Source organism: Equus caballus, chromosome 18, assembly GCF_041296265.1.
Source record: "Equus caballus isolate H_3958 breed thoroughbred chromosome 18, TB-T2T, whole genome shotgun sequence".
Taxonomy (NCBI): domain Eukaryota; kingdom Metazoa; phylum Chordata; class Mammalia; order Perissodactyla; family Equidae; genus Equus; species Equus caballus.
In genome coordinates this window covers 27,280,180-27,305,432 of record NC_091701.1, presented here as the reverse complement: position 1 = coordinate 27,305,432, position 25,253 = coordinate 27,280,180, and the positions used below count along the sequence as shown (strand labels likewise).

The 25,253-nt window shown below is 36.1% G+C and overlaps 1 protein-coding gene across 2 annotated transcripts in view; it reads right to left on the bottom strand.

Moving 5' to 3' along the window:
- The window catches only part of ARHGAP15 (Rho GTPase activating protein 15), a 607,941-nt gene that overhangs the window by 191,426 nt on the left and 391,262 nt on the right, over window positions 1-25,253 (bottom strand). For both annotated transcript variants that reach the window (XM_001915565.6, XM_023622852.2), the window contains exon 13: window positions 7,734-7,811. In XM_001915565.6, the coding sequence (XP_001915600.1) occupies window positions 7,734-7,811 (78 nt within the window). The remainder of the gene's footprint in view (window positions 1-7,733; window positions 7,812-25,253) is intronic.

The following is a 25,253-nucleotide window of genomic DNA, read 5'->3' as shown; positions in this document are numbered from 1 at the left end:
TGTTTAATTATTAATATTTAGTATTATGTTCTTTTTTTTATTTTTAAGATTTTATTTTTTCCTTTTTCTCCCCAAAGCCCCCTGGTACATAGTTGTGTATTCTTCGTTGTGAGTCCTTCTAGTTGTGGCATGTGGGACGCTGCCTCAGCGTGGTTTGATGAGCAGTGCCATGTCTGCGCCCAGGATTCGAACTAACGAAACACTGGGCTGCCTGCAGCGGAGCGCGCGAACTTAACCACTCGGCCATGGGGCCAGCCCCTAGTATTATGTTATTTTTAAGAAAACTAATATTGATCTGATTTCATCTAACTACTTGTCATCTTAATTAAGGGGAAAACTAATTATTACTTGGCTGATTCAGAATTTAAAGTCCTCACATTTTCATTCTTATTCCCATTTTGGAAATGAAGAGTCTGTGATTCAAAGGGGTTAAAACAGTTTCTATTAGACTGACAAATAGCTCGGAATCAAGATAAGGTGGCAGTTCCATCAATTCTTATCCGGTACTCTCTTCCCACTAGACAGTCTCAGGCTTTAATTGTTTCACTGCAGCCTTAGGTCAGCTCCTTATTGCTTGGTATATAGTGAATTATAAAATACAATTCACAATAAGTGCATGGTATAATTTTTCTTTGAAATAAGTAGCCAGAATTTGTGTACTTTAGAGACTGAAAGTATTCATAAAGTTATTATTAGGACATTTTGTAAAAACTACATAAAATGTACACGACTGTGAAAAGCTTACTGTTTTTGCCTCCGTGTTCAGCATTCTTTACTAATGACAACACATTTTCTTAAGCAGCTAGAAAGCAATACAAGTTTTGCCATCAATAGTCTTTGAGCTCCCTGACTCAATGTAGCTGAAAAATGAGGTCTAAGAAAGTTTCCGAAGCCCAGAACGATGTTAGAGTCTGGCTCTTTTATGATCAAGTGATCCTTTCAGCTTTAATGGGAAAAATAAATCATTGTTAAAAGATAATCTTGTCACATGGAAGCCAGAAAGGTGCAATATCAATGATTTGACTTACCAAAAACCACCCTGCGGAATGGGATAACACAGTTTGCTTTGTTGTTGCTGTGGTTGGCGGTGGGAGTGAAGCAGGCTTAAGGAAATACCTCATTTTAAAAATAATAAGAGGGCAATATAAACTCACTTAATAGAAAAGTGAACGGACTTGATACAAGGGCTATTTTATAAGAACAGAACTAGAAGTTTTGAAATCCTTTTCCAGATCTTTTTCTGTTTCATCCAATTGCTTATTTCATGATGAAACTGCCAATTGTTCACGTTATTTCTCTTTCTTCTTCTTTTATTCAATTTTTGATGCTGCAAATAATATGAAAAGCACAGGGATAGCTACTAAAGTTAATGCTTTGCTTTGCTTTGTGGTACAAATCTATATAAAAGCAGTTTAGATATAGTTGGTAACACAAAACTGTTTCTCTAATAGTTTATTTTCAATGGAGCTTATTCTTAGCATGCTCACAATAATAAGCAAATTCATCTTTTTAAGCCAATATTTAATTTGGATTATTATGCCAATAAGATCTGGGCGAATAAAGATATGCAAAGTGCAAGACTGTAAATTAATGGAAAAAATCTTCTTCCATTTAAAACAACACACACACACAATCGTATGCACACGCACACGTACACACACCCACACACCCAATTAAGATTCTTGGCCATGTAGATTTATGTCATTTATATATTTGTTCCTCTGGGTGTGAAAAAGTGAAGGAGGGTGTCCCTAAGAATCTTCGTTTAAATTTTTTTTCTATATATGGAAAACATGTCTAAAATCCTTGTAAGAAATAACTTCCTCCAGTTCAGAGAAATGGTTGGAGGGAATATTTGTTACTGTGTACTAAGAAACACCAGTCTGGAAAATTCCCAGTCAGTTCTTCCACAGTGTTTCATAGTTCTCCCGTAGGTTCATAGCCTTGGGAAGCTCCATTGTTGATATTTTCCAAAAAGGATGCCAGTCTTTCTTCTCCCTTTTTTAAAGGGTGAAAGAGAATATCTAAGTAATACAAAAGAGAGTCTGAACTGAAGTTGGAGTTTTGGCAATAAGCCTAGGTGGGCAGCTCAAACCAGAGTGTTGATGTCAGGAGGAGGGGGAATTCAGCCTGGTGGGATTTCCAAGGCCCACTGTCAAAAGTTCTCAAGACAGTCATGCAGCATCCTCAATGCTGAAGTCTGTTCTTTGCAAAAGTACCCCCATGCAAGAAAACCATCAGGTCACAGATCATTCTGAAGAATCAACGTAGTGTCACAGGCTGATGGCAGGTTGACATCTAAGGTCATGGACTACTTTTCTTTGGGGGATGTCCTCATACAGTGTAAGAGATGCATCAACAAAATGTCACTGAAATCTGTCACCAAATAGAACAAACAAGGCAGCATGCTCGCTAATGCACTGACAGCCCGGTAAATCGAGAATCCTTGATGCCTTTCCCAAAGGCTGCAACAGAATAACGTGCTAAAGGAATTTCTTGGCCCAAAGGTAGATACAGAAACCCCTGCAGAGAAAGGCAGTCCCAGGCTTCTTCACAACTGCAATGTTTGGTGTTTTCTCAGGCATTTCTCTTTCTTAGCAGTTTTGGCCAAACTTTTGTGGCAGTACTTGTCACTTACCAATACTGGAAACCAGGGAATGAACAGAAAGTTACTAATAAGTGTGTGTAGCATAAAAAGACTGATCTCTACTTTTATAAGGAGGTAATCAACAGTAAATGGATGGGAAATGCCAAATCATGGCAGTGGTTTTCAGCACAGGCTCTGAGTCAGAGACCTGGGATCTAGCCCTACCTCCCTCACTTACATGCTGTATGACTTTAAGACATTATTTAACATTTCTGAGCCTCAGTTTCCTCATCTTTAAAATGGGAACAATTGGGGCCGGCTCTGTGGCCGAGTGGTTAAGTTCGCGTGCTCCACTGTGGCGGCCCAGGATTCGGATCCTGGGCACGGACATGGCACCGCTCGTCAGGCTACATTGAGGCGGCTTCCCACATCCCACAACTAGAAGGACCTGCAACTAAGATATACAACTGTGTATGGGGGGGAGGTTTGGGGAGATAAAGCAGGAAAAAAAAAAAGATTGGCATCAGTTGTTAGCCCAGGTGCCAACCCTTAAAAAAAAAAAAAAAAGATTGGCAACAGTTGTTAGCCCAGGTGCCAATCTTTAAAAAAAAAAAAATGGGAACAATAATAATACCTAGTCTGTGGGATGGCAGAAATGATTAAATTAAATGATATCATAAGCAAAGCACTTAGTACAGTGCCTGCTACATAATAAATTGTGAAAATATTTTAGCTACTTCTATAGTAATAGTAATTATTGTCATCATTACTAGTTAGAATTAGGAAGTGCATTTCAAAAGTGATTGCTTTGAATTTGACTTGTATGCCATCTGACCTGGAAGTATAATAAGGGTACCCAGTTCCTACGGATTTAGTGAGTCAAACTGAAAACTGAAACAAACTGAATCATTCAACTGGTGTATTTAGAATTGCCGATGATTACAGCATTCAAGAAAGTTAGTGAAATAACATGAAGTGCAACGGAACTGTTCTTGAAAATCCTCCAAATCGGTTTTCATTTGTTTAGGCTAATGATGAGTGGGGTTTGTTCACTTTAAAAATGTATATTTAGGGGCTGGCCTGGTGGTTAAGTTTGCACACTCAGCTTCAGTGGCCCAGGGTTCATGGATTCGGATGCCTCGCATAGACCTACACACTGCTTGTCAGGTCGTGCTGTGGTGGCGTCCCACACACAAAACAGAGGAATATTGGCACAGATGTAGCTCAGGGCCAATCTTCCTCACCAAAAGAACAAAAAAAATAATGTATATTTAGAAACTTCTGAGAAGGAAACATTGTAGAATGTGAACACGAGGAAATAAAAGGTATTAATACAAAGATGTTATGCCAAAAATCATTTATGTTCCATCTTCGAATACAAAAAAGGATGCATTGTCTTCACATATCACTTCATGCTTTTCATGGAATTATCACTGCATTGTCACTTTATTTCATTGCTCATCCACATACACATTCAGAGGGGAGGCCACAATTTACTAATTCAGCCTCTTTGTATCCAGACTCTTTGCACTGATGTTCTTCTAAGTCAGCTCTGCTGTCAGAAACCAGTGTGTAGATGGAGAGGAAAGTATGGTCTTAGCACCAAGGTTATGGGTCCACTCCAGAAATTTCACTCAAAGGATAGTCTGATTAGCAAAATTTGAGAGAGGTTGATATATGCATTTCTTTTATCATCTAATTAAAAAAACTCCACAATACAACTTGGACAAAATCACCAGTATCAAAGGTCCTAATGTAGCATAATTTGTGTTGTGTGTGTTGCATTTTGACAGTGCTATAAACCAGGAAGACAGTTTACTGACAATTCTGTGCTACCAGATACCAACTCAGGCCTCTGTCCAGCTTTACATTGTCAACTCTCATGGCAACATGAGCAGCTACACAGCCTCAGAGGATGCTGAAGTTTGGATTGCAAAAGACGAGATGGACAGATTTCATATTTTCATTGCAGATTTTTTTTGCCTTTTCAAACTGCTGAGCATAATTTTTTTTTAAAGGCAGGAAATGCAACTAGTGTTTGTTTCTAGCATGGCTTCTGTTTTGAGATTTCTTCTTTGTAGAAGAAATGTGTTGCCCAGCTGTCTAGAATCCCAATCAGGAAATGGTTTCAGCATGAAATATATTGCAAGAATGATTTTAGCTGGTTATAAACAGGAATGAAAAGGAGGCTGGGGCTCTTTTACCCAATTTTTACCCACAGAGGCGGCACTCTGGTTCAGTCTAATGGGGCCAATGTGAATATGTGAGGCATAGTTTAGTTCTTTTTCTGCCCAGGAAGGAGAGTAATTGTGAAAGGCAAAGGTTTACATTAGTGAGCAAGCAAAGCTGTAGAGATTCTCAGTTATAGAGATTCTCAGAAAGAATAATTATGTGGCCACTGGCCAAAAGTACTGCAGTCAACGCTTAAAAGAGTGCTTCAACTCGAGTTGAACTGCTGGAGACTTTACTGCTTTTCAGTATTAATACTTCTCCTATCCATACACACACACGTACACACAATACTTAACAAATATAATTAAGAATTCCCTCTATGGGGACCCAGGGCTGGACTACTATTGGTTAATGGGGAAGATACAAGGATGATTCAAGTCCTACCCTTTCACATGTATAGATATTTGTGGAAGAGACAGATATTTCCAACAGTATCCTATTTTCTTACTCCAAGACTTTCAAACATTAATGTTTCTGAAATATAATCACTGAGTACGTTCATTAATCTTCTCTCCAAAAGATGGCATCAAATCTCTGTGTCTTGCAGTAGATGGAACTTTAGAAGTTAGGTGTATATGTACTACTGCAAATTCAACTGATGCTGAAAGCTACGCCACCATTATTTCAAATACCACCAGGGTCACCCTCAGGGGATAGGTTTCAGTGGAGCTTCCAGACTAAGACAGACTAGAAAAAAGGACATGGTCACCCACTTCTGAAAAAGTTGGCCATGAAAACCCTATGAATAGCAGCGGAGCACTGTCTGATGGAGCACTGGGAGGTGAAAAGATATTTCAAAAATACCTGGCAGGGTTCTGCTCCGCTGCACACAGGGTCACTAAGAGTTGAAATCAACTCCATGGCACTAACAACAAAAATTCAACTATCCGGTGAAATGGGAACATAGAAAAGGAATCTGACCGGAAGAAAGTCACAGCTTCCTGGAGGAGATTATTTATAACCTGGGCTTTGACGAATATGGAGAAATCTACCAGGCGGGAATTCTGCTTGTGTATGTGGGATGAGAAGGAAAAGATAGGAGGATTTTGAGAAGAGAAAGAAGAGAGTACGCAAAAACATCAAAAATACCACAGTAAGTAAACATGGGAGTACAGTTAGGAATGCAGTGTGAAGGAAATTCAGAGGATCTGAAGCTAGCTAGACGTCAGGTGGGAAGCCAGAGTAGGAAGACTTTGTGTAAATTCTCCTGAAGGCAGAGTCACCATTGACTGTTTTTAAGTGAAAGGAAAACTTACATGTATTGAACAGCTACCATGAGTCCGTTATGTTACTAAGAGAATGCCACAGGTTATCTCATTTAATTCTCTCAAATGTTTCCAAGGCATTTCTTGCCATCCTCTCCCGCGCACGTCATCTCAGATTTACCAAGAAACAGAGCACAGACAGATTAAATACGATGCCAAGGATACAAGCAGAGAGAGTGGGTTCTACCCTACTTCTCTGATTCTAAACCTATGAACGATCTATAACACACCTTGTGATGTTTTAGTCTCCTTGTTTTTCTTCAACATTTCCTAATTTATTTATTTATTTTTTAATTCATAGTTTTTTAAAGAGAAGTTTTAGGTTTACAGAAAAACTGAACAGAAAATAAAGAGAGTTCTCATATAGCCCCTCTATTACCTCCCCTATTCTTTCCCTTATTATTAACATCCTCCTTTAGTGCGGTACATTTGTTACAATTGATGAGCCAATACTGATATATTATTATTAACTAAAGTCCTTAGTCTAAGTTTCACTCCGTGTTGTACATTATATAGATTTTGACAAATGTATAATGTCAAGTATCCACCATCACAATATCAAACAGAATAGTTTCATGGCCCTAAAAATCCCCCGTGCTCAGCTATGCATGCCTCCCTCTCCTCAAATCCTCTGCTACACTGCTCTTTCCTGCCTCCGTGGTTTTGCCTTTTCCAGAATGTCATACAGTTGGGCTAATATAGTACATAGCTTTTTCAGACTGGCTTCTTTCATTTAGCAATATGTATTTAAAGCTCCTTCAAGTCTTTTTGTGGCTTGATAGCTCATTTCTTTCTGTCACTGTTTATCTATTCACCTATTGAAGGACATCTTGATTACTTTCAAGTTTTACCAATTACGAATAAAGCTGCTGCAAATATTTGTGTGCAGCATTTTGTGTGAACATAAATTTTGAACTCATTTGGGTAAATACCAAGGAATGCAATTACTGGGTAGAATGGTAAGAATATCCATGTTGCATAAAAACATAATAAATATGTTTATTTTCATAAGAAACTGCCAAACTGTCTTCCAAAGTAACTGTCTTATTTTGCATTTCCACCAGCAGTGAATGAGAGCTCCCAATGTTCCATGTTCTTGCCGGCATTTGGTATTGCTGATGTTTTAGATTTTAGCCATTCTAACAGGTGTGTAGTGGGATCTCATTATTGTTTTAACTTGTAAATCTTTAACAAAATACACATTTCCTAATGTTTAGTTCTTTTACTTACCTATTATGTATTTTTCTAACATCTGTGATTTTGACTCAAATTTTTCATCATTCATTTATTCATTCATTTATCAACATACGTTAAATTGTCTATTATATGACAGTAACACTTTTTAAAGCTGGGTCATTTTTCTTTCTTTTACTATGTTATTACTTTGTTCTCCATTTTTAGTTTGTTATATTCCATTCGTTATTTATTTCACATAAACTATTAGGTTGTCTTTCTCATTATTGTATTTATCTCCATGTAAACTGGATTTCTTTTGCCTCTCTGGTGATAACTGTTTGATTTCTTCAACTTTCTCATTCTCTTTTCACATCTTTTATCATTAAGTATTCATAATACACACATCATAGAATCTGAAATATTGGTAGAGATGAAAATACTGGAAAAATATCTGAAGTGAAGAAGTCACTTACCTTGGTTGACAATAAACCTTAACTTCTGTATTGTTGCCAGATTGCCACTAACTCGATATATTCCATCAACATCTAGACCTGAAAAGAAGAGAGCAGGTTATATATTCATTCATATGAAAACGGAGATGCTAAAAGAAAAAAAAAATTAACAAACATGGGAAGGAAGAAAGTAGTAAATCACCACTAAATATCTCTTCCTCACAGAGAAAACAAGTTTCTATGTCCTAAACCAAGCAATCTTCAATATTTTAATCCCAATAAACTAATCGTGAAATTCAGTGGCAGTTAAACTTCAACAAATTTGAGTCTGGTTGACCATAAAAAAGCAGTAGGTAGCATGGGATTTCACAGTATAATTATGATTCATTCTCAAGGAAATGACAAGAATTAAACTAGGGGTGGGGACAGGGAAGAAGAACTTTCACATATATATGTATCATTGACCTTTTTTGGAAAGATAAAATAACCCAAGGCATTTGTGAAGTCTCCCTTCCTTTCTGCCTCCCTTCCTTCCTCCCTTCCTCCCTTCCTCCCTTCCTTCCTGCCTTCTTTCCTTCTTCCAGGCCTTCCTTCCTTCTCCCCCTTCCTTCCTAGCTCTCTCCTTTCCTCCCTTCCTCTCCTTTCTCTTGTCACTCTCTCTCTCTCCTTTTCTTCCTTCCCTCCCATTCTTTTTCTATTCTTCTATTCTACTCTATTCCATTCCATTCCATACCATTGTCTTTTTTCCAGTAGTCACTACAACATAACACGTATTAGTCTGATATTCTAAACTACAGAATGAAAATTCTATTCCAGATGGATACCTAGTTTGATAATCTCTAGTGTATTACAGTCAATCAGGTTCTGCATTAGAAAGGAACAACAAAAAGGAATTCTTGACAAAACTGTGAAATTAGTTTTAGAGTATTTTAAAACTAGTCGTCTATAATTCAAAATAACTTATATTGGCAGTGGATTTGAATAATCAACCACTTGTTTTCCACATGTCTATTTATAGCATCTGGTTATTTCCATGACCAAGTTACCAAAAAAGGTGGAAAACTAGGAAAATGAAAAGAGGAACATCTATTCAAACACTATTATCATCCCTAAGAAATGTTAATGACATGATTTTAATGTCAGGAGTGTATGTTTCTTGATGTGTCTAAGCCCTCGGAGAGGCCTGGGTGAGATTACCAGCCAACGCTAAGGTCACTGTCTCTATCACTATCTGAGGAGGTGGTATAGCACCATGGTTAAACATTGTAATTCACAATCAGAAGTATTAAGTAAGTTGGTAGAGATTATTTTTATAGTGTAACAGAATAAAGGCATTGTGAAGTTCTTTACCGACGTGAAATGAGCTCCTTTATTGCTTTACCATCTCCGTTTTCACATACTTTATAGTAGGCACTTTTCTGAAATTTTGCAAAATATTTATTTGGCAGATTAAGGTAGAATAGCATAATGTGTAACACTGATATTAATGGCATAATTCAAAACAATCATTCATTATTTTATAAGATTTTATTTTTTAGGGCAGTTTTAGGTTTGTAGCAAAACTGACAGAAGGTACAGAGATTTCCCATATACCCCCGGCCCCCACACACTCACAGCCTCCCACATTATCAGCATCCCCCACCAGAGTGGTACATTTGTTAGAACTGATGGACCTACATTGATACATCATAGTCACCCAAAGTCCATTGTTTACATTATGATTTGGTCTTGGTGTACATTCTATGGATTTGAACAAATGCATAATGACTTGTATCCATCATTATGGCATCATACAAAGTATTTCATTGCCATAAAAATCCTCTGTGTCCCACCTATTCATCCTCTCTATAATTTTTACTCTTTCATGTAATAAACTACAGAGTAACTTGGGATAACATCATTAAAATGGAATAGGTATTAGTGAATGTATAATTGGTGTGTTTTGTAGTTCTAGAATAATCTAATAATAATCTCTGTCCCTTCCTCAGAACTATGAATATATGAAGAATTGAGATGAGATTGGACACCTATTAGCATGTGGTGAAAGTGACTAAGACACATGCGTTTATAAAAATCAAATACATTCTTCCTTCTCGATGCACAAAATAGCTTCATTAATCAAAGGGTACTCCGATTCTTTTCTTTTTAAGTTCAAAATATCTTTGACAACTTAAATCTGACAATCATCCTAATTAAAAATGTTCTAATTTTTTTTTTGAGGAAGATTAGCCCTGAGCTAACATCTGCTGCCATTCCTCCTCTTTGCTTTTGCTGAGGAAGACTGGCCCTGAGCTAACATCCATGTCCATCTTCCTCTACTTTATATGTGGGGCACCTCCCCAGAATGGCTTGACAAGCAGTGCATAGGTCCACACTCAGGATCCGAACTGGCTTATCCTGGGCTGCCGAACCATAACATGTGAACCCAACCACTGTGCCACGGGGCTGGTCCCCAAAAATGTTCTAATATTTGATTGCTGGTTTTGGTATTGGATCATGCTGGTCTTCATTTTATGCACATATACTCAGAACTTTATAATTTATTAATCATTTTCTTTCTTGCTTTGTCATTAGCTAGTGTTCGGTACTTAGTGTTAACCTATAAACTTTAAATAATGTGATAGATTTTAAAATATTAAAACATACATTCAAGTAAGTGTGTTCCTTTCGAAGTTTTCCCTCTTGAAAGAATGCTTAATTTTTCTGAACATGCAGCCATTAAGGAAAATATTTTTGAATTCTTCCCTAAACTCACCTTTAGTGGCTCCATATTGTTTATAGAAAAATGTTTATGATGGCGAGTTTGGGACCTTTGATGACAATTTTGAATTTGGAGGTAACCAATGGTCATTCATAACCACAAATGGTGAATAATGTCATCTTGCTTACCACCACAAACAAAGTTTGACCAAGTGAAAGTGATCCTCATTTTTTCCATGACTTACCAGTTATTCTGAAGGAATTTGAGAAGCAGAATATTTTAAAAAATAGAAACATCAATGGAATATGTAGGACTACATTCCCCAAATGAGGAATCTTAACATGTTTTTTAAAGAATCAGTCAAATTAGCTCTATTTAAAATAATGATTAGAGATGAAATGTCAATTAATATCTACTACAATAAAAAATGAGAAAATTTACCATATATTTCTTTTTTAAATTGTTTTGTTTTGGTCATTGGTTGGATCTTTATCAGAGGTCATTAGTAAACAAAATTACTTGAATTCCAACATATTTTTATTGCAAATAAGGACCTTATTTAAGCCTCACTTTAATATACATATCTCTTTATATGAGGCATAAAATCAAGTGCATTTCTATTTTGAAGCTAGGACTCTTCCTTTTCTAATATTATTTCATACGTTATTGAAATGCATATGTTGTCTGGAGTTATACACTGAATTTCAACTACTGAAATTCCCCAGTATCCAAAACTTTTTTTCTCTTATAGAAATGCGAAGTTATAGCATATAAGTGCTCCCTTGGTCTTTCATAAATTTCAGTAGAAGTTTTTTTTTTTAAGTTCAGTAATCAAAAACATTTGAAAGAGTAGTATGGTTGGATATATTATGTATGAGCAACTGGAAAATGCTATACTGTTTAAACAAAGCGGCCTCATCCTAAATTAATAACCCAGTTTTCTTTTGGGATAGAAGGAGGGAAGGCTGAGGCTGCAGACAGGAGGGTAACTCAGACCAGTGCCACCACTATGCTTGTAAAACTAAGTCACAGCAGAGACACTGCTTTGTGGCTTAAGATAGAAACCAGAATGTAAGAGGGAGTAAAGAAAATATATTAGATGCAATTTGAATCTAACTTGACACAACTTCCAAGCCCTTTCGATTCAGAGATATCGACACCATCTATCTTGTGAAAGATAACAATCTCTGACATTAGCAGCTCCTGCTTGGAATGGCTCATGCTCCCCTGCTATCATACTTCTTAAATTACATAAATAGAGTGAAAATGACAAAGTGCATATTAAAAAGGAGAGTATTACATTTTGCAAAATAATCTGGAACATATCAGTGAACTTTTTAGCAGTTACAAATTATATAGGTGCAGTCTCGAAGTTGATTAGCTTTCCCCTGAATGGCTCACAGAATGGCAAACCCAAAGTCCTGAGAATGTTACTCAAATTACAATGATTCACGTGCCATCTTCTTTTTGCTCCAAGAACTTTGAAAGTTATGCCAAACCAAACCAATGTAAATTGGTGGATTTGGACATCCTTTTCAAGACCACATCATCCTTGCTGGATGGGAAACTACTTATTTTGGAAATATAATTAGACCTCTTATGATTTTTAAATGAGCAATGTCTTCAAGGTACCCATGTTGTGCTTTGGTGAAGTTTGGAGAAAAATCACTTTGAGAGGTACTTCTTTCAAGAAAATACCATGACTGTGAATGCTGAGAGAAATTTTGCCTGTTATGCAAAAATACTTTGGGAACACGATGAAACTAACTCATTTTACGTTTTTTTGTTTTTTTGTTTTTTTTTGGTATCAGACTGGCATTAACGGCAGTAATAAAAAATTCTCTGAAGAAATCCACATTCACCAAAATATTGTTTATTTGTTCATCATCAGCTGACCTTCTTAAGTTTCCCAATAGTGTTCACTGTTGATAGAAATCACTGGGTATTGCTGTAGGGGATTTTCAAGTCTTCCCCCTCCCTTTTCTTCTGAAGAAGCTTAGACTAGGATAGACACACAATTAGGAGTTATTAGACCAAATGGTGGTCTAAACCCAGTGGAAAGTATGCAGCTGTCATGAGTAATTCCCACCGTAAATCTTAGACACTTTCCAAAAAGAAATCTAAGAGACCAGCACTGTTTCCAGAGTTGACTGGCCTATCTGCCAAAATACGGGCAGTTTTTAACAATGCAGATGAGCCTGTTAAAAATAGTTGCTAACTGTGGATTAGGTAGCATTCTTGGTAGCTTGAATGATAGACAAACCACAAAGATGTGGTGTTTGAGCCTGGTTGAGAGGTGTGCCCAAAAAGCCTGCTTGTTTTTCTGGAACATAACAAAATGCATCTGAACCTCTGGAGTCTGAAATGTGGGCTGGGAATTTTGCACAGTCCCTCTCCTGAGATTTATGGCACTTCCTAATTCTTAGGAGGCCAGAGCTACCGCAAGAAGAGTCATTCTCACAATACTTTGGTCTTCTGGCTTCTCCCTCTGGCAAGAAGCATTGAGCACAGGAACACCCAGACTGTCCCAAAAGAGCGTTGCACATTTCTTTCTCAGTCCTTCTGAAGGTCCTGCTTATTTTCAGAGCTGAATATGAGGGGAGGTTTTGTGCCATTCTGAATGGCACCAATTTCCTCCTCTAAATCGAAGTGTTTCCAACTTTCTGTTGCTAACTTATCTGTTCACATACTTTAGATTCAATGACTGAGAGTACAGGATATAATTTGAAGCTCTTTATAAATTTAATTTCTACTTTTTCTCAATGGCTGGTATTTATGCTGTACCTATTGCTGGCTTTATTTAATTATTTCTAGTAATTTCTTTTGAGATATCCATCCTTCAAGAATGATTACCTTAGGAAATAGTTGACACAATTCTGATTTCCAAAGAAGAATGATTTTATTGTATATTATAACCTTATGACTTTATAATGACCATTTTAAATAGATTTTTTTTTTCACTATAGAGGCAAATATACTTACTTGGTAAGAACAAATACTAAACCACACAGAAGATTATACACAGATAATGGAGTACCTACCCCTTTCTGCTGTCCAAAGACAGTCATTGTTAATAGCTCTGTTTTAGTTCTTTTTCTTGTTACTTATTTTAAGTTAATGTGTCATATTTCTGTTTATTAATTTATTAACTTTGAATGGTATTATTGACTCCCTATCACAAGAGATAGAAAGTTTAGTGCATTCATTGTTTCTACCACTTTTCGGTGTACCCTCTTTCTCTTTGTTATTATTGGTTACATTTGTCTATTTCTACTTCCTAATATAGCAAATTACCCCCGTGCTTTAAAAAAATAAGGAACTTAGTGCATTTACTCTTCCTTCCCCTCCACCTCATCCTCATCACTTCCAATTTTATTCTTTGTTATTATTGCTTATATTCTTAAAGTTTAGAACATTTTACTTTATTCCTTATAAATACTTTTGGCTTATTTATAGGTTAATATTAATCAGTATTAAACAAAAAGGACTGTGATTGAGTTCAACATTAAAATTTTGTTTCACAAAAGAGATGTCCCAAAAGTCAAAGCCTAGTGTAGCTTCTTCCTCTTTTCTAGGTTCTCTACTTCCTCAGGCACTGCCAAATAGAGATTTCTGTGATGGTGGAAATGTTCTATATATTAGCTTCTCAAACCAGTAGTCACTGGCCACATATGGCTGGCTACTGAGCACTTGAAATGTGGTTAATGCAACTGAGCAACTGAATTTTGATTTGATTTGATTTTAAATAACTTAACCACATGTGGCTTCCAACTGCCATGCTGGACAGTGCAGCTCTAGGTCAGAGTCAACCACTGCTCCTCTCTTGAATTCCACTGTTATTCTTTCTTGGATTTATTTTTAAGAGTTCTTTTTTCATAATAGTATGTGGTTGATAAATTTTCTTATTTTGTCCATCTCAGTGACTATTTTTTTTTGCTTCATAACTAATTGATGATTTGAGTGTTTGAGTTTCATAATCTTTTACTTTTCTATTTTTGAAAAATGATGTTGCATTATCTTTTAGCATTACTGCTGTTCAGTTTGATATCAAATTGATTCTTGATGCTTTGTAGGCAAATTGCTTTTTCTTCTAGGACTTTTAAGAAATATTTTCTCTTTAAACTTGTGGAAGTAAAATTTCACTCAGATATATCTACATCTAGGCCCTTTCAATCAGAAAAAATTTTCTTTCATTATTTGTTTGATCTATCTTTCCCTCTATTGTCTCTCTTCTCTCTACCTAGAATTTCTTTAAGGGGGACGTTGTTCAAATATCAGATTGCTCTTATGATGGAAAAACCAAATTAATTAGAATAAATAGTGGTATAGTTACTTCTGCATTTGAATATATCATTTTTATTTTGCCGACTGGCTTCAGTCTTAAGTGGGCAGGCTGAGTGAGGGGTTCCTGTAGGATGAATGGGTGATGAGTAGACAGTAAGCTAGAGGTTCTTTAGTTGCCAAAATAAGGAAGATTTTATTTTGGGTGAGGAATATTTTAATTATTTTGCTCCTGGCAAAGCTCTTTAGCTCTGTGTCTGTTGCAGAGGAACTAAGACACCTCATTCTCCACCGCCTTCCTACTCAGATGCCAGCATCCTCTCCGCTGTTCTTGTGGAGCTTATTCTCGGGCTCAAGCAGCTGCTGCTGCTGCTTCCTTGGTGCAGAATAAATGGGAGAGTCCCAGCTCTCCCAGATTAGATTAGATTATGTTAGGTTTGATATATAATGAATTACTTTATTTATTGCTCTCTTGACAATTTCTGCTGTTTTTATTTGTTAACTCCAAGTTTGGATATTCTCTAGGACATGCCTGGAGAGAACTGTGCCTGCTTATGGTGTCTGAGAATGGTGTTTCTTCTGCTCTAATTCCTCCACTTGTTTGATCCCATCTGCTTTCTGTCATCCTGGAATTTCTATTTCTGGTCTGCTGATGGCACCTTTTCTGTTTTCAGCACCATTATGATTTCTTTTTCTCTTTTTCAACATATCTTTTCTATGATTTCATTGGGATTGTGGGGGCAAGGAGAACCAGACATGTTTTCTCAGTCTGCCAGCTTGAGTCGGGGGCTTACACTGTTTTTCATAAAGATAGACTCTCTCATGCTGATAACAAAAGTTTCACTAGATTGTGAAGATACTGCTGTATAATAATTTTATTTATTGACACATAGGATATAGATAACCTGGTATTAAATTATGAATATGTAAAATACTCATTATGCATCTCCAATTCTAAAGTTGGGAGAATATGTTAATGGGTCCAAGATCAGTCTGTCTCTCATGTCCTTTTATTTTTCTCACTCCTGTCCTTTTCTGTGTTTACAGAAGTTCTTATTGTCACTTAGGCTTTTTCCAGTATTCCCTGCATTATTGGTATTGTTTTATTTTTCTTTCCATTTGTTTCATGATCCCTTTCTTTTCAGTTATCATTTCATTTTAATATCTTGTCTTACCTTCTTTTTATCTCCCCTATAAATTCCTGTTTCATAGAGGCAATTGTTGCAACATTTTTCTTTTTCTCTTTAATATCACAATTAAATAACTATCTTCAATTATTCTTCACTATTTTTGTTTGTTTATTTGATTTGGGTAACATTCCATTTTCGATTGCTCATTTCTGAATGAAATGAGTTTTTCATCTGCCAGATATTTTATAATAAATTCATGCAGAAAAGAAGAATTTTGTCCTCTTAAAATATGGAAGAGAGAAGTATTTGTTGCTAATTTTTTTAAATATTAGAGTGAAAGAGGTCAGTAAGACAAGGGTGCTTTGTTTTTCCTGAGAAAAGTGTTTAGAATCTGTGACGTTAATAAACGAGCCATTATTTTATATTGTTTATATAGTCAGTGTTCTAGATGGCAGCAAATTCCAGATTTAAATTAGATGTCTTAAAGTTGAAAGAGCACAAAGTAAAGGAAATAATGTATGAGACTAAGGACAAAATGGTATCAAGTACCGAGAATTTTGAATCAGAGAAGAGATGTTGGTTTTTCTTATACAACTTTTCATAGAACACTGGGGTAGTTAGAATCATTATCCAATCCTCCTTCCCCCCACCCTCATCTATTTAAGCTGTTATACTAGGAAACAAAAATTGTTAAAGGTTCTGGCCAAAAACAATTATTTGTTTATGTATGTATGTATGCCACATGTGCTATTCTTCCAAGTCCTGACCTCTTAATCAGCCTTCTCCTGTTTGAGCACCTGAGAAGACAAACTTAAAATCGGGAGAGGAAAAGGACAAGAGATCCTGAATATTAAGCGCATTACTGGTTGTGTTTCTTAGTCGTTTTCTATTGTACCACTTATGCCTTGAAAAGATCTACAACAATAGTATTCGGGGATTGTATGCGGGAAGGGATAGGGCTGGTTATCTTACTTTTAACTATTGTTAAATATTCTTGTGTAAAATTACATTGTTGGAAAAAATTTTGGAAAACCATTTATTGCATTAGTTTTCTATCTCTCCAGTCCTTTTTCAGTAGGATATTGGACACTGTAATAAGTAGGGGAGAATCACGCTGAATTCTTTAAATGTTACCAGGAACACAAAACCATCCCTCCTCAGCGTGCATTCCTCTTCAATGCGTGCTATCATTCCTCACTATTGGAATTTCCCCCTTATATTTATCCTTAGTTTTTGCCATAATATTTCATGAATTGCCTCCTAATTGGAGATGTTCATCCGTACTATTAGACTCTAGAAATGTAGGTTGAAGTATAAAAAGTTCTATGAAAATTCACACCAGCCCTGGGGGCTAGATCCTAGTTTCTATTTGCTATGATTCTTTTCATGTATTAGGCTTGTTTTTGCATGTAACCTCCACACATTTAATTTAACTCACATTCCATTCAGACTTACTACTGGGCCAATTGCCTTCAAAATCATGCTTTTAACCTACGTATTACTAAATGATCATTATATAAGAAAAAACACATGAGGAAAAAAGTTCCACTGTGGCCAGTGTGATATAGATGGAAGTCATTTGCATGCTTTGCTTAACACCTGGATAACATGAAAGGATAGTCTAAGGATGGTATACCATGTGTGGTTCCTCATTTCTCACACATTGATTCTTACATATCTTTCTAAACTCAGCTAAGAATCTGAGGCCTAACAATATGAAGCCTGCAGAATGGTAGACATAAATATGATTTATAGAATTATGTCAATCTTAGGATCATTCTGAAAATATTTCAAAGTAAGAAGAATTTCAGAGAGATGTTTAATTTGCCCGTGAAATTTCAATAGGGAACCTAATATCCTTGATTTGGTAAGACAAAAGATAACCAAGTGAAATGATTTCTGCAAAGTGGGAAATAAAGTACCCGGAAAAAGTCCTCAGTAAATTCTCTTAAATCTTTCTCTCTTTTTCTTTCTTTTACTTTCTTTCTCTCTCTTTCTCTCTTTCTCTCTGTCTTTCTTTCTTCTTTTTAAAATCTTAGTCTTGAAAACAAATATTGGCCAACAATACAGATTATCATTAAGTGAGAGCTCTTGTCTTGAAGGAAAACTACATGTGTCTGGAAGATATTGAAGTTGGAGGTTGTATTTGGTTCACCTCATATCATTCTCTGGGTTTCTTTTATGTCTGAGTTCCATTGTTATGCTATGCTGTAATCATGCTGATGTAAATAAATCATTCTTTTGGTATTGTGCCTTGCTCAGTGTTTCTTCAAAATAAATAGGAGTAACAAGAATAAACAGTCTAATTTGGTCAGCCATTATCATCTGGTAGTTTGCAAGCAAATATGCCAGCAGAAGCTGAGGTCCAGACAGCAGTGGATGGCCACAGCAGCAGGATGGACACAGCAGGTCTGATGAAAAAACCCAACTTCCTGAAGAGGCCATTCCTAAGGAAAGCTTGGCGCCTAGGGAGCAGTGATCTGTAGACTATGCCCACATACACTTCTTTCTTTGTAAAACTTGAGCAACAAACTCTTTCATAAGTTAAAAACAAGCAGTGAACGGCATACCAACACATATAAGAAGAAAACACTGAAAAATGGCTCCTTTTGTGATGAAGTCATAATAGTTACATAAAGTCTAGCCTTTGATCCCATCATATGTGAAATAGATACTGATTTAAAATTTATATGGTTGCTCTTATTCTTTTCAATCCCTCCACCTTTATTTTTTTTTTAAACATCTAAACAAAGTGACCTCATTGTTTTCCATTGGACATTTTTTTAAACATTGGCTGGGATGATTGAGATTCAGGAATGTGGGAAAATGGATTCCCAAACCACGTCCCTCCCCTTTCATTCTGAACTGTAATTTTTGGCTTGGCTTGAATCACAGTCATCGCATTTCAGCCTGAATCTCTCTGTAAAGTGATCTTTCTTAAACATTTCTCTCACTCATCAAGGGATCAGAAACAAAGCTGTTCTAGTCTTTCAGCAAAACACTTACAAGCAGCTTTTACAGAGAAGTTGCAAGAGCTAAATTTCCTCTAAAATTGTTTGAAAAGCGAACAGTTTCAGTGCCTCGTTGTCCTTTTTTGTGAATCTTGTCATCTGTATGCCATGAGCTCCAGCAGCTATTTTAATCTGCTTTTGTTTGCAATCCATTTGGTGTCCACCCAAGGAAATGCAGGTGATTCTAATTAACTTACTGCTGAAGATGTAGGAAAAAATATCTCAACTGTGTTGTAGAGAATTATACACTTAAAATCTTTCTTCTGTTATTTATAACATATTGTTAATGAAAATTATTATATGAATATATTTACCACCTAGTTCATTGCCGTTCATTTTTTTAAATCAATGAGGCTTATGACATAGGAAAAAGCCACACACATACACAAATACACAGACACAATACAGACCCCAAGAATGCTTGCCAACTTTAATTTAACAAGAGTAGCAACTTAAAAATAACATTATTTTTACTTTGTGCAACATAGTTTAATATCTGAAATAACCCTGTTCCAATAAAAACCTATTGAAATACTCTCAAACCTAACTCTGCCCTGAAGGTAAAAGTGATTAATTGAAAGATTTTGGCAGATCTCTGCTCACCACCAGGGCAGTTTAATTTAGAACACATTCAACCATTTCTCACTGTCTCTGTGTTGGTGGAGCTTAACTTTTGATCTTCTTTGGGGAGGTGCCTCTAATTCAGACCCTTTGGCTAGCCACTTCCTGGAGGTTTTGATGTCTTGCCTTGCTAAGCATTCAGGTGAGAGAGAGCTCTTTCTGGCTGCTGTTTCTAAAGTGGGATAGGAAAGCTGAATTCCAGCCTCAGAGTCAAAATATTCTACCAAGCATCAGCAAAGTCCTATTTCGATCACAGGCAAGATGGTGCTTTTCACTTCTTGATGCTCTCCCAAACTACTGAGAAATTCGACTGTCATTAGACACTTTCCTAGTGAAAGAAGATGTTCCTAACCATGACAGTGAATGAGACTGAAAAGATTGAGCCTCTTTTTCTCAGGAAACATAAACAAGATTATTGTTTTCTTTTTGAGAATACGGGAGAGACTATCATGTGGGGATTGTTAATACTTCTGCTAAACAGAAAGACGGGACTAGGATATAATCCTCTCTGTGTGGCAGATTGACCTCTGCTAAATTGTAACTAAATGGAAAGACAGAAAAATTCCAATATATTATGGATGGAAAGACCTTCAGTTGGTGAACTCCAACTCTCCATGCAACTTAACAAATACTGATTAAAACTTACTATGTTGCAAATGTGTGCTAGGCATTGGGGATATAGCAAAGAACAAAGAGAGACAGCCCAGTTATTATGGAGCCATAGCACTAGCATTGTTCTGAGGCACTTACAGTGAATCCTGCATGCAAACTCATGAATTAGTGACAATGGCACCTGCAATCTCTAATATTTTCACATATACAACACATCTGAGCAATACACTCAGGTTGGTATATGTGTTCTGTAGCCAGCTTTAGAAAGAAACACCCTTATGATATATATTCAATTTCATGTTATATCCCGAAATAGTTAAGCAATATATGTTATATATGTGTGTCTGTATATACATATATATACACACATGATATGCTCTGCAATATTAACAGTGATTATCTGTGTAAGGTGGGATTATAAAAGTGATTCTGGTTCTATTTGTTATTTTATGTATTTCCCAACTATTCTATAATATGTGTATCTATGAATATATACATATCCCTCTTATGAACAAATAACACAATAATTTATTTTATTACCAAAACATTATGCCATAGAGTACACTTCTTTGTTATGACATGGGTTTATGTTCCCACAGGCTCATTTGAAAAAGATTGAGATGTTATCCCAAATCAACTGAGTGTCCTTGAATGTTCTACTTTATATCTCTAAATTAGCAGAAAGATGCTTCAAGATCCATGATATCAGATTCCAAAGCTTTGTGAGACATGGTAGAAATCTCAAAATTTAAGTATTTTATGAACTGTTCCTTTATTGGACAAATCGTATCCAGGTTTAGAGATATGAGTATAAGGTCTCTGGAACAGAGCTGAAAAGACATAGTCATTTTCCCTAATAAGAAGCTCTACCTATCCCTGGACAACTTACGCCATTGTGATTCATGATTTTAGGACTGGTACAAAAAGACATACAGAGATAACAGCCCAGAGCTAGCACCAAGGTTGACTTTCTTAAGTTCTATTATCCACTATGAGTAGAAAGGTTAAGCGAAGTTTTCTTTTAGTGATGTAGGAGGGACCTGTCTTTTCAGCTTCATTCTTGACTATTTGAAAGCTGTTAACCATCTAACAAAGAATTGCACACACTCTAGTTACTCAAAACATTACTTGTTGACTTATAAAAAAAAGGCATTCCAATACCAATTGTTCCCTTATTTAAACGCATCTCGCACCAGTGTAACACAAACCAGATTTCCTGCTTCTGGATGATTTTGTCACATAGGTACACATAAAAATCTTATTGAAATATTTGTGTATGTGTGTATATATATATATTTTCATTTGTGTGTATATATGTATACAATAAACAATATATACATGCACACGTATTTAGCATCTATCATTAGATATTTAGCATCTATCATTTCTTTCTGATCCATTGTCATGGAAAAAAGGTATATTAAACTAGGATGTATGTATGTTGATGTTCATTAATATAATATTTATTTAGTGTCTACCCTGTATATGTGATCTTCTAAGTGGTAAGAAACCAAGTTGCAAAGACGTTTCATGTTTTCCATAGTATGAAATTTAAATGAGTGTTTTAATTTTCCCATTTCCCCAAAGGGCTGGCAGATTTTGGATTTTGAGAATAATATTAGAAAATCCATGGTCAGTCACTATAGCTGACTCTTGAAGTGCTATAGAAAATAGAAATGAAATATTATCAATTTGAAGACCTGGACCTTACGCCATCAGTTTCCAAGGTTAGTCTTAACATTAATTGCAGAAGCTATATTTATGGTATTTCTTCAGAGGTTTTGGCTTAATAATTCTGTTTTAAAATATTCCTTTTAAACAACTTTGCTTATGTCTAAAATTCTGCAGTTAGAATTTCATTCCTTTGTCTTTAAATCCCACGGAGGGATTTCGCATCAAATCTCACTACTCATGTGCACTTTCGTGTGGATTAATCTTTTAGATCTTGTCCTGAGAGCAGCTTTTAGCTAAAAAGAAAGCAAACACAACAAGACTTCACTTGTGTAGGACGTGGGGCAGGAAGAGATGGAGGATAAGAGGTCAAGTGTAATGCATAATGGGAGACGAACAGAAAGAGTAAGTGGGTGTACCATATCGGTTTCCAGCTAATCCCAAAGGGAAGTTACCATTATCCAGTGCTCACCCTGCGTGGATTTCCACTGTTTTCAGCTACACCAACATACAGGGAAACGGAGTGTTCTTACTGTTTTTAAAGACTTGGGGGAGGAGAGGCACATTTTTCAGTTTGACTAAACACAATTTATCCTTAAACATGATTTATTCGTATCATCATCATGATTTTCCATCATATGGAAAGTGTAATGAATTATCTATCTTTCTTCAAGGCCAACTTATAAAATGATTTTTCTTTCAGGTGAATGTAATGCTCTAAACTGAGGTTCAAAGCTGAGCTTATACAAACCCATATAGGGCTTTGCTCTACAGATGGAAATGGTGTAAAGAGACACATTGTTCTTTCTTGGAATGATGAGATCCCTGAAAACCAAGCTTGTGTTCTCTCTGGGTAGGGCCTGCAGAAAATAGTCTTGGAGACTTCTCCCACTGCGTCATTCTTCTGCACCTGCACCATGTGTGGAGCTGCCTGTGTATAGACCACTGGCTCCATCGACACCTCTCATCCCTCTAGAGGCCTTAAGTCTCCCTGGAACTCAGTAAGGCTCGGCAGCCTCAGCTGGAGACACATGGCCCTGAACGACAGCAGCCTCATGAGGTTGTATATTCCTAACCTGCTTTCAAGTTTTAAAAAAACCTTAACAGAGACTATTAGTCTGAAACAAATGCATTTTTGTTAATTCATTGGGCAGAATATCCAAAGAAAATAATGACCCTATTCTACCCAAGTTTAGAGCAAAGTGAGCTACAAGCAAAAGTCCTAGAGAGGAGGAGGTACTAAGCTTGAAAGCATAGCTTGCTTTTAGAGGTGACGGTATGACTCCTTTTCCTTTCTTTGTCTTACCCAATAGAACAGAACAAAACCTTTTCTTCCCCGGTGCTTGAAAATACTCTACTAGGAGACCAAACCATTTGATGATAAATTATTGATACCTTTAAAACAATTATATTCAAGGTAATACTCAAAAGGGTGTCTAAACTTCAAGCTAAGCTACATAAATGATATAAATATATAAGAGAATATAGGTGGTACTCCTGTCAGCTTTGCCAGAAGGAGGGTATTGAAGGTCAGACATGGTACTCAGGGGAACATTATGGAATACTGTAACCATCTAGCAAAGAAAAAGAAGGATGCAGGCAAATGAGGACCCTGAATCTGGCCCAGAGTTGTCCTTGTTCAGACCCCACATTGTGCCCCTATGAGAAGTTTCACTAACAAGTTTGTAATTGTCTTTTCATGATTTCAGGGTTTCAGACTCCTTCCAAATTTCACCCAACCTACCAGCATTAGTTATAAAATCTTGTCATAAATATGGAGCAAAAAATTCACTAATTGACAATGTTTAACAAGTGAGAAGCATTCCCCAACCTTCAATCTTGTCAACCAGGAAAATGACAATAAATTCAGGACTTTGAGTGTAAAGATCTGTTTTCATTCTTATATGCCATGTATGTTAGAAACAGCAGACAAGAGGACACTTCAAACACCTAAGTGGGGTTGTTGTTCATAAAATAGCATTTTTGTGTGATCTCCAACAATTTTAGTTAAACAGAAGCATTGTTAAGTGGTTTTTTTTTGTTTCGGTAATGGAAATTTGTGGGAATTAATTAAAAATAAGGAATTTTAAGAATTCCTTTTAACTCTTTCTCCTCTACACAAAATATTACCCACTGATCTATCCATGGAGTTAAATGCAATATCATTTCAAATAGTAAAGGTCGCTATATTTTAGTCTATAATGATAAGGGAAAATATTGCCACATTATATTATTTTGACCGGTGATCATTGTTTTAGAGTCTCTGGTTATTACCTTTTGCACATAGCACTCTAATTGTTTCTGTTGGCTCCTAGGAATCCATAGACTATCTCTAGAACTATTTTCAGTTAAGAAGAATTAATTTCTAGAATTAATTAAATTTCTATTCTAATAACTTTCCTCCTTATGTATCTTTTCCTGTAGTTTGCCCAGTTGAAAAAAAATTGTTTTATCTGCTCCTATCCATAAAAAGCTTGAGACAAGAAGTCTTTCCAGTGGGAAAAGAATTTGATTGGAAAACATGGACATACATATATCAGACCAAGGATTAAAAGATGAACATTATACGTGAGGAAACATTACAAGAAGCTTTCACTATGTTAGTTTTTCCAAGCCAGTCTTGGATTATGAGTGAAAAGTAAGAGCTCTGTACTGTAACAGGTGCTGGCAGGAAACTCCCATTAAAGCTTATGGAAGTTATGCCTGTAAAGTCCTGGCATCCGAGAAAATTCTCGCGTAAGAATGCATTATGCATCAGATTTTTCTCACTAGAAAAACAATACGAGGCTGTGACTACTTAACAATATTCCCAGTCACTATTTTGTTAACATCATCCCTCAGTGATGACATCTTTGATGAGCTTGTGTTATATGTAAAGTATATATCAGCCTTCATTTCAACACTGAGAACGTGCATTTCCTTCTGTATATAACAATAGAGATGTTGGTCTACCACCTGTCTGTGCTAATCAAAGCATAAACCTGAAAGGATTTTTTTCCCTATGTAATCAATAGACGTATTCATCTATACTCTGAAGATTGACTCTTCATATGCAACATGGCAAATATTTATAAGATTTTACTTGAGGTAGGAATACAGTCTATAGAGTATCAGGTAGTAATTAACAAAGCTTTGAAATCTGTCATATTGACTCATATTGGGAAGCACTAGCATTGTATGTGGCACATAGTGAGTGCTAATAAATGTCAACCTCTTTTTCCTTTCATAAATCACCCCATATCTGTATGACCACACCTTCAAAGACTAATGGCGTAATTTTTTTAACATAAACTTGCCTACTTTAAAAGTTAACAAATAAGATCTCTTTCTCTGATCAAGCTCAATTTTCTAGCCTATAAAGTCTAGAGGTTAAACTATTTTTTTTTACTGACATTTGCGTGTTGAATACAGCTAAAGAAAATTCTCTTATTCTATTCTATTAATCTACTATTTATAAGGAATTTGCTTTAAACCCAACAGATAGTTTGGATTTAAAGCATTTGTCAAGTTAAGA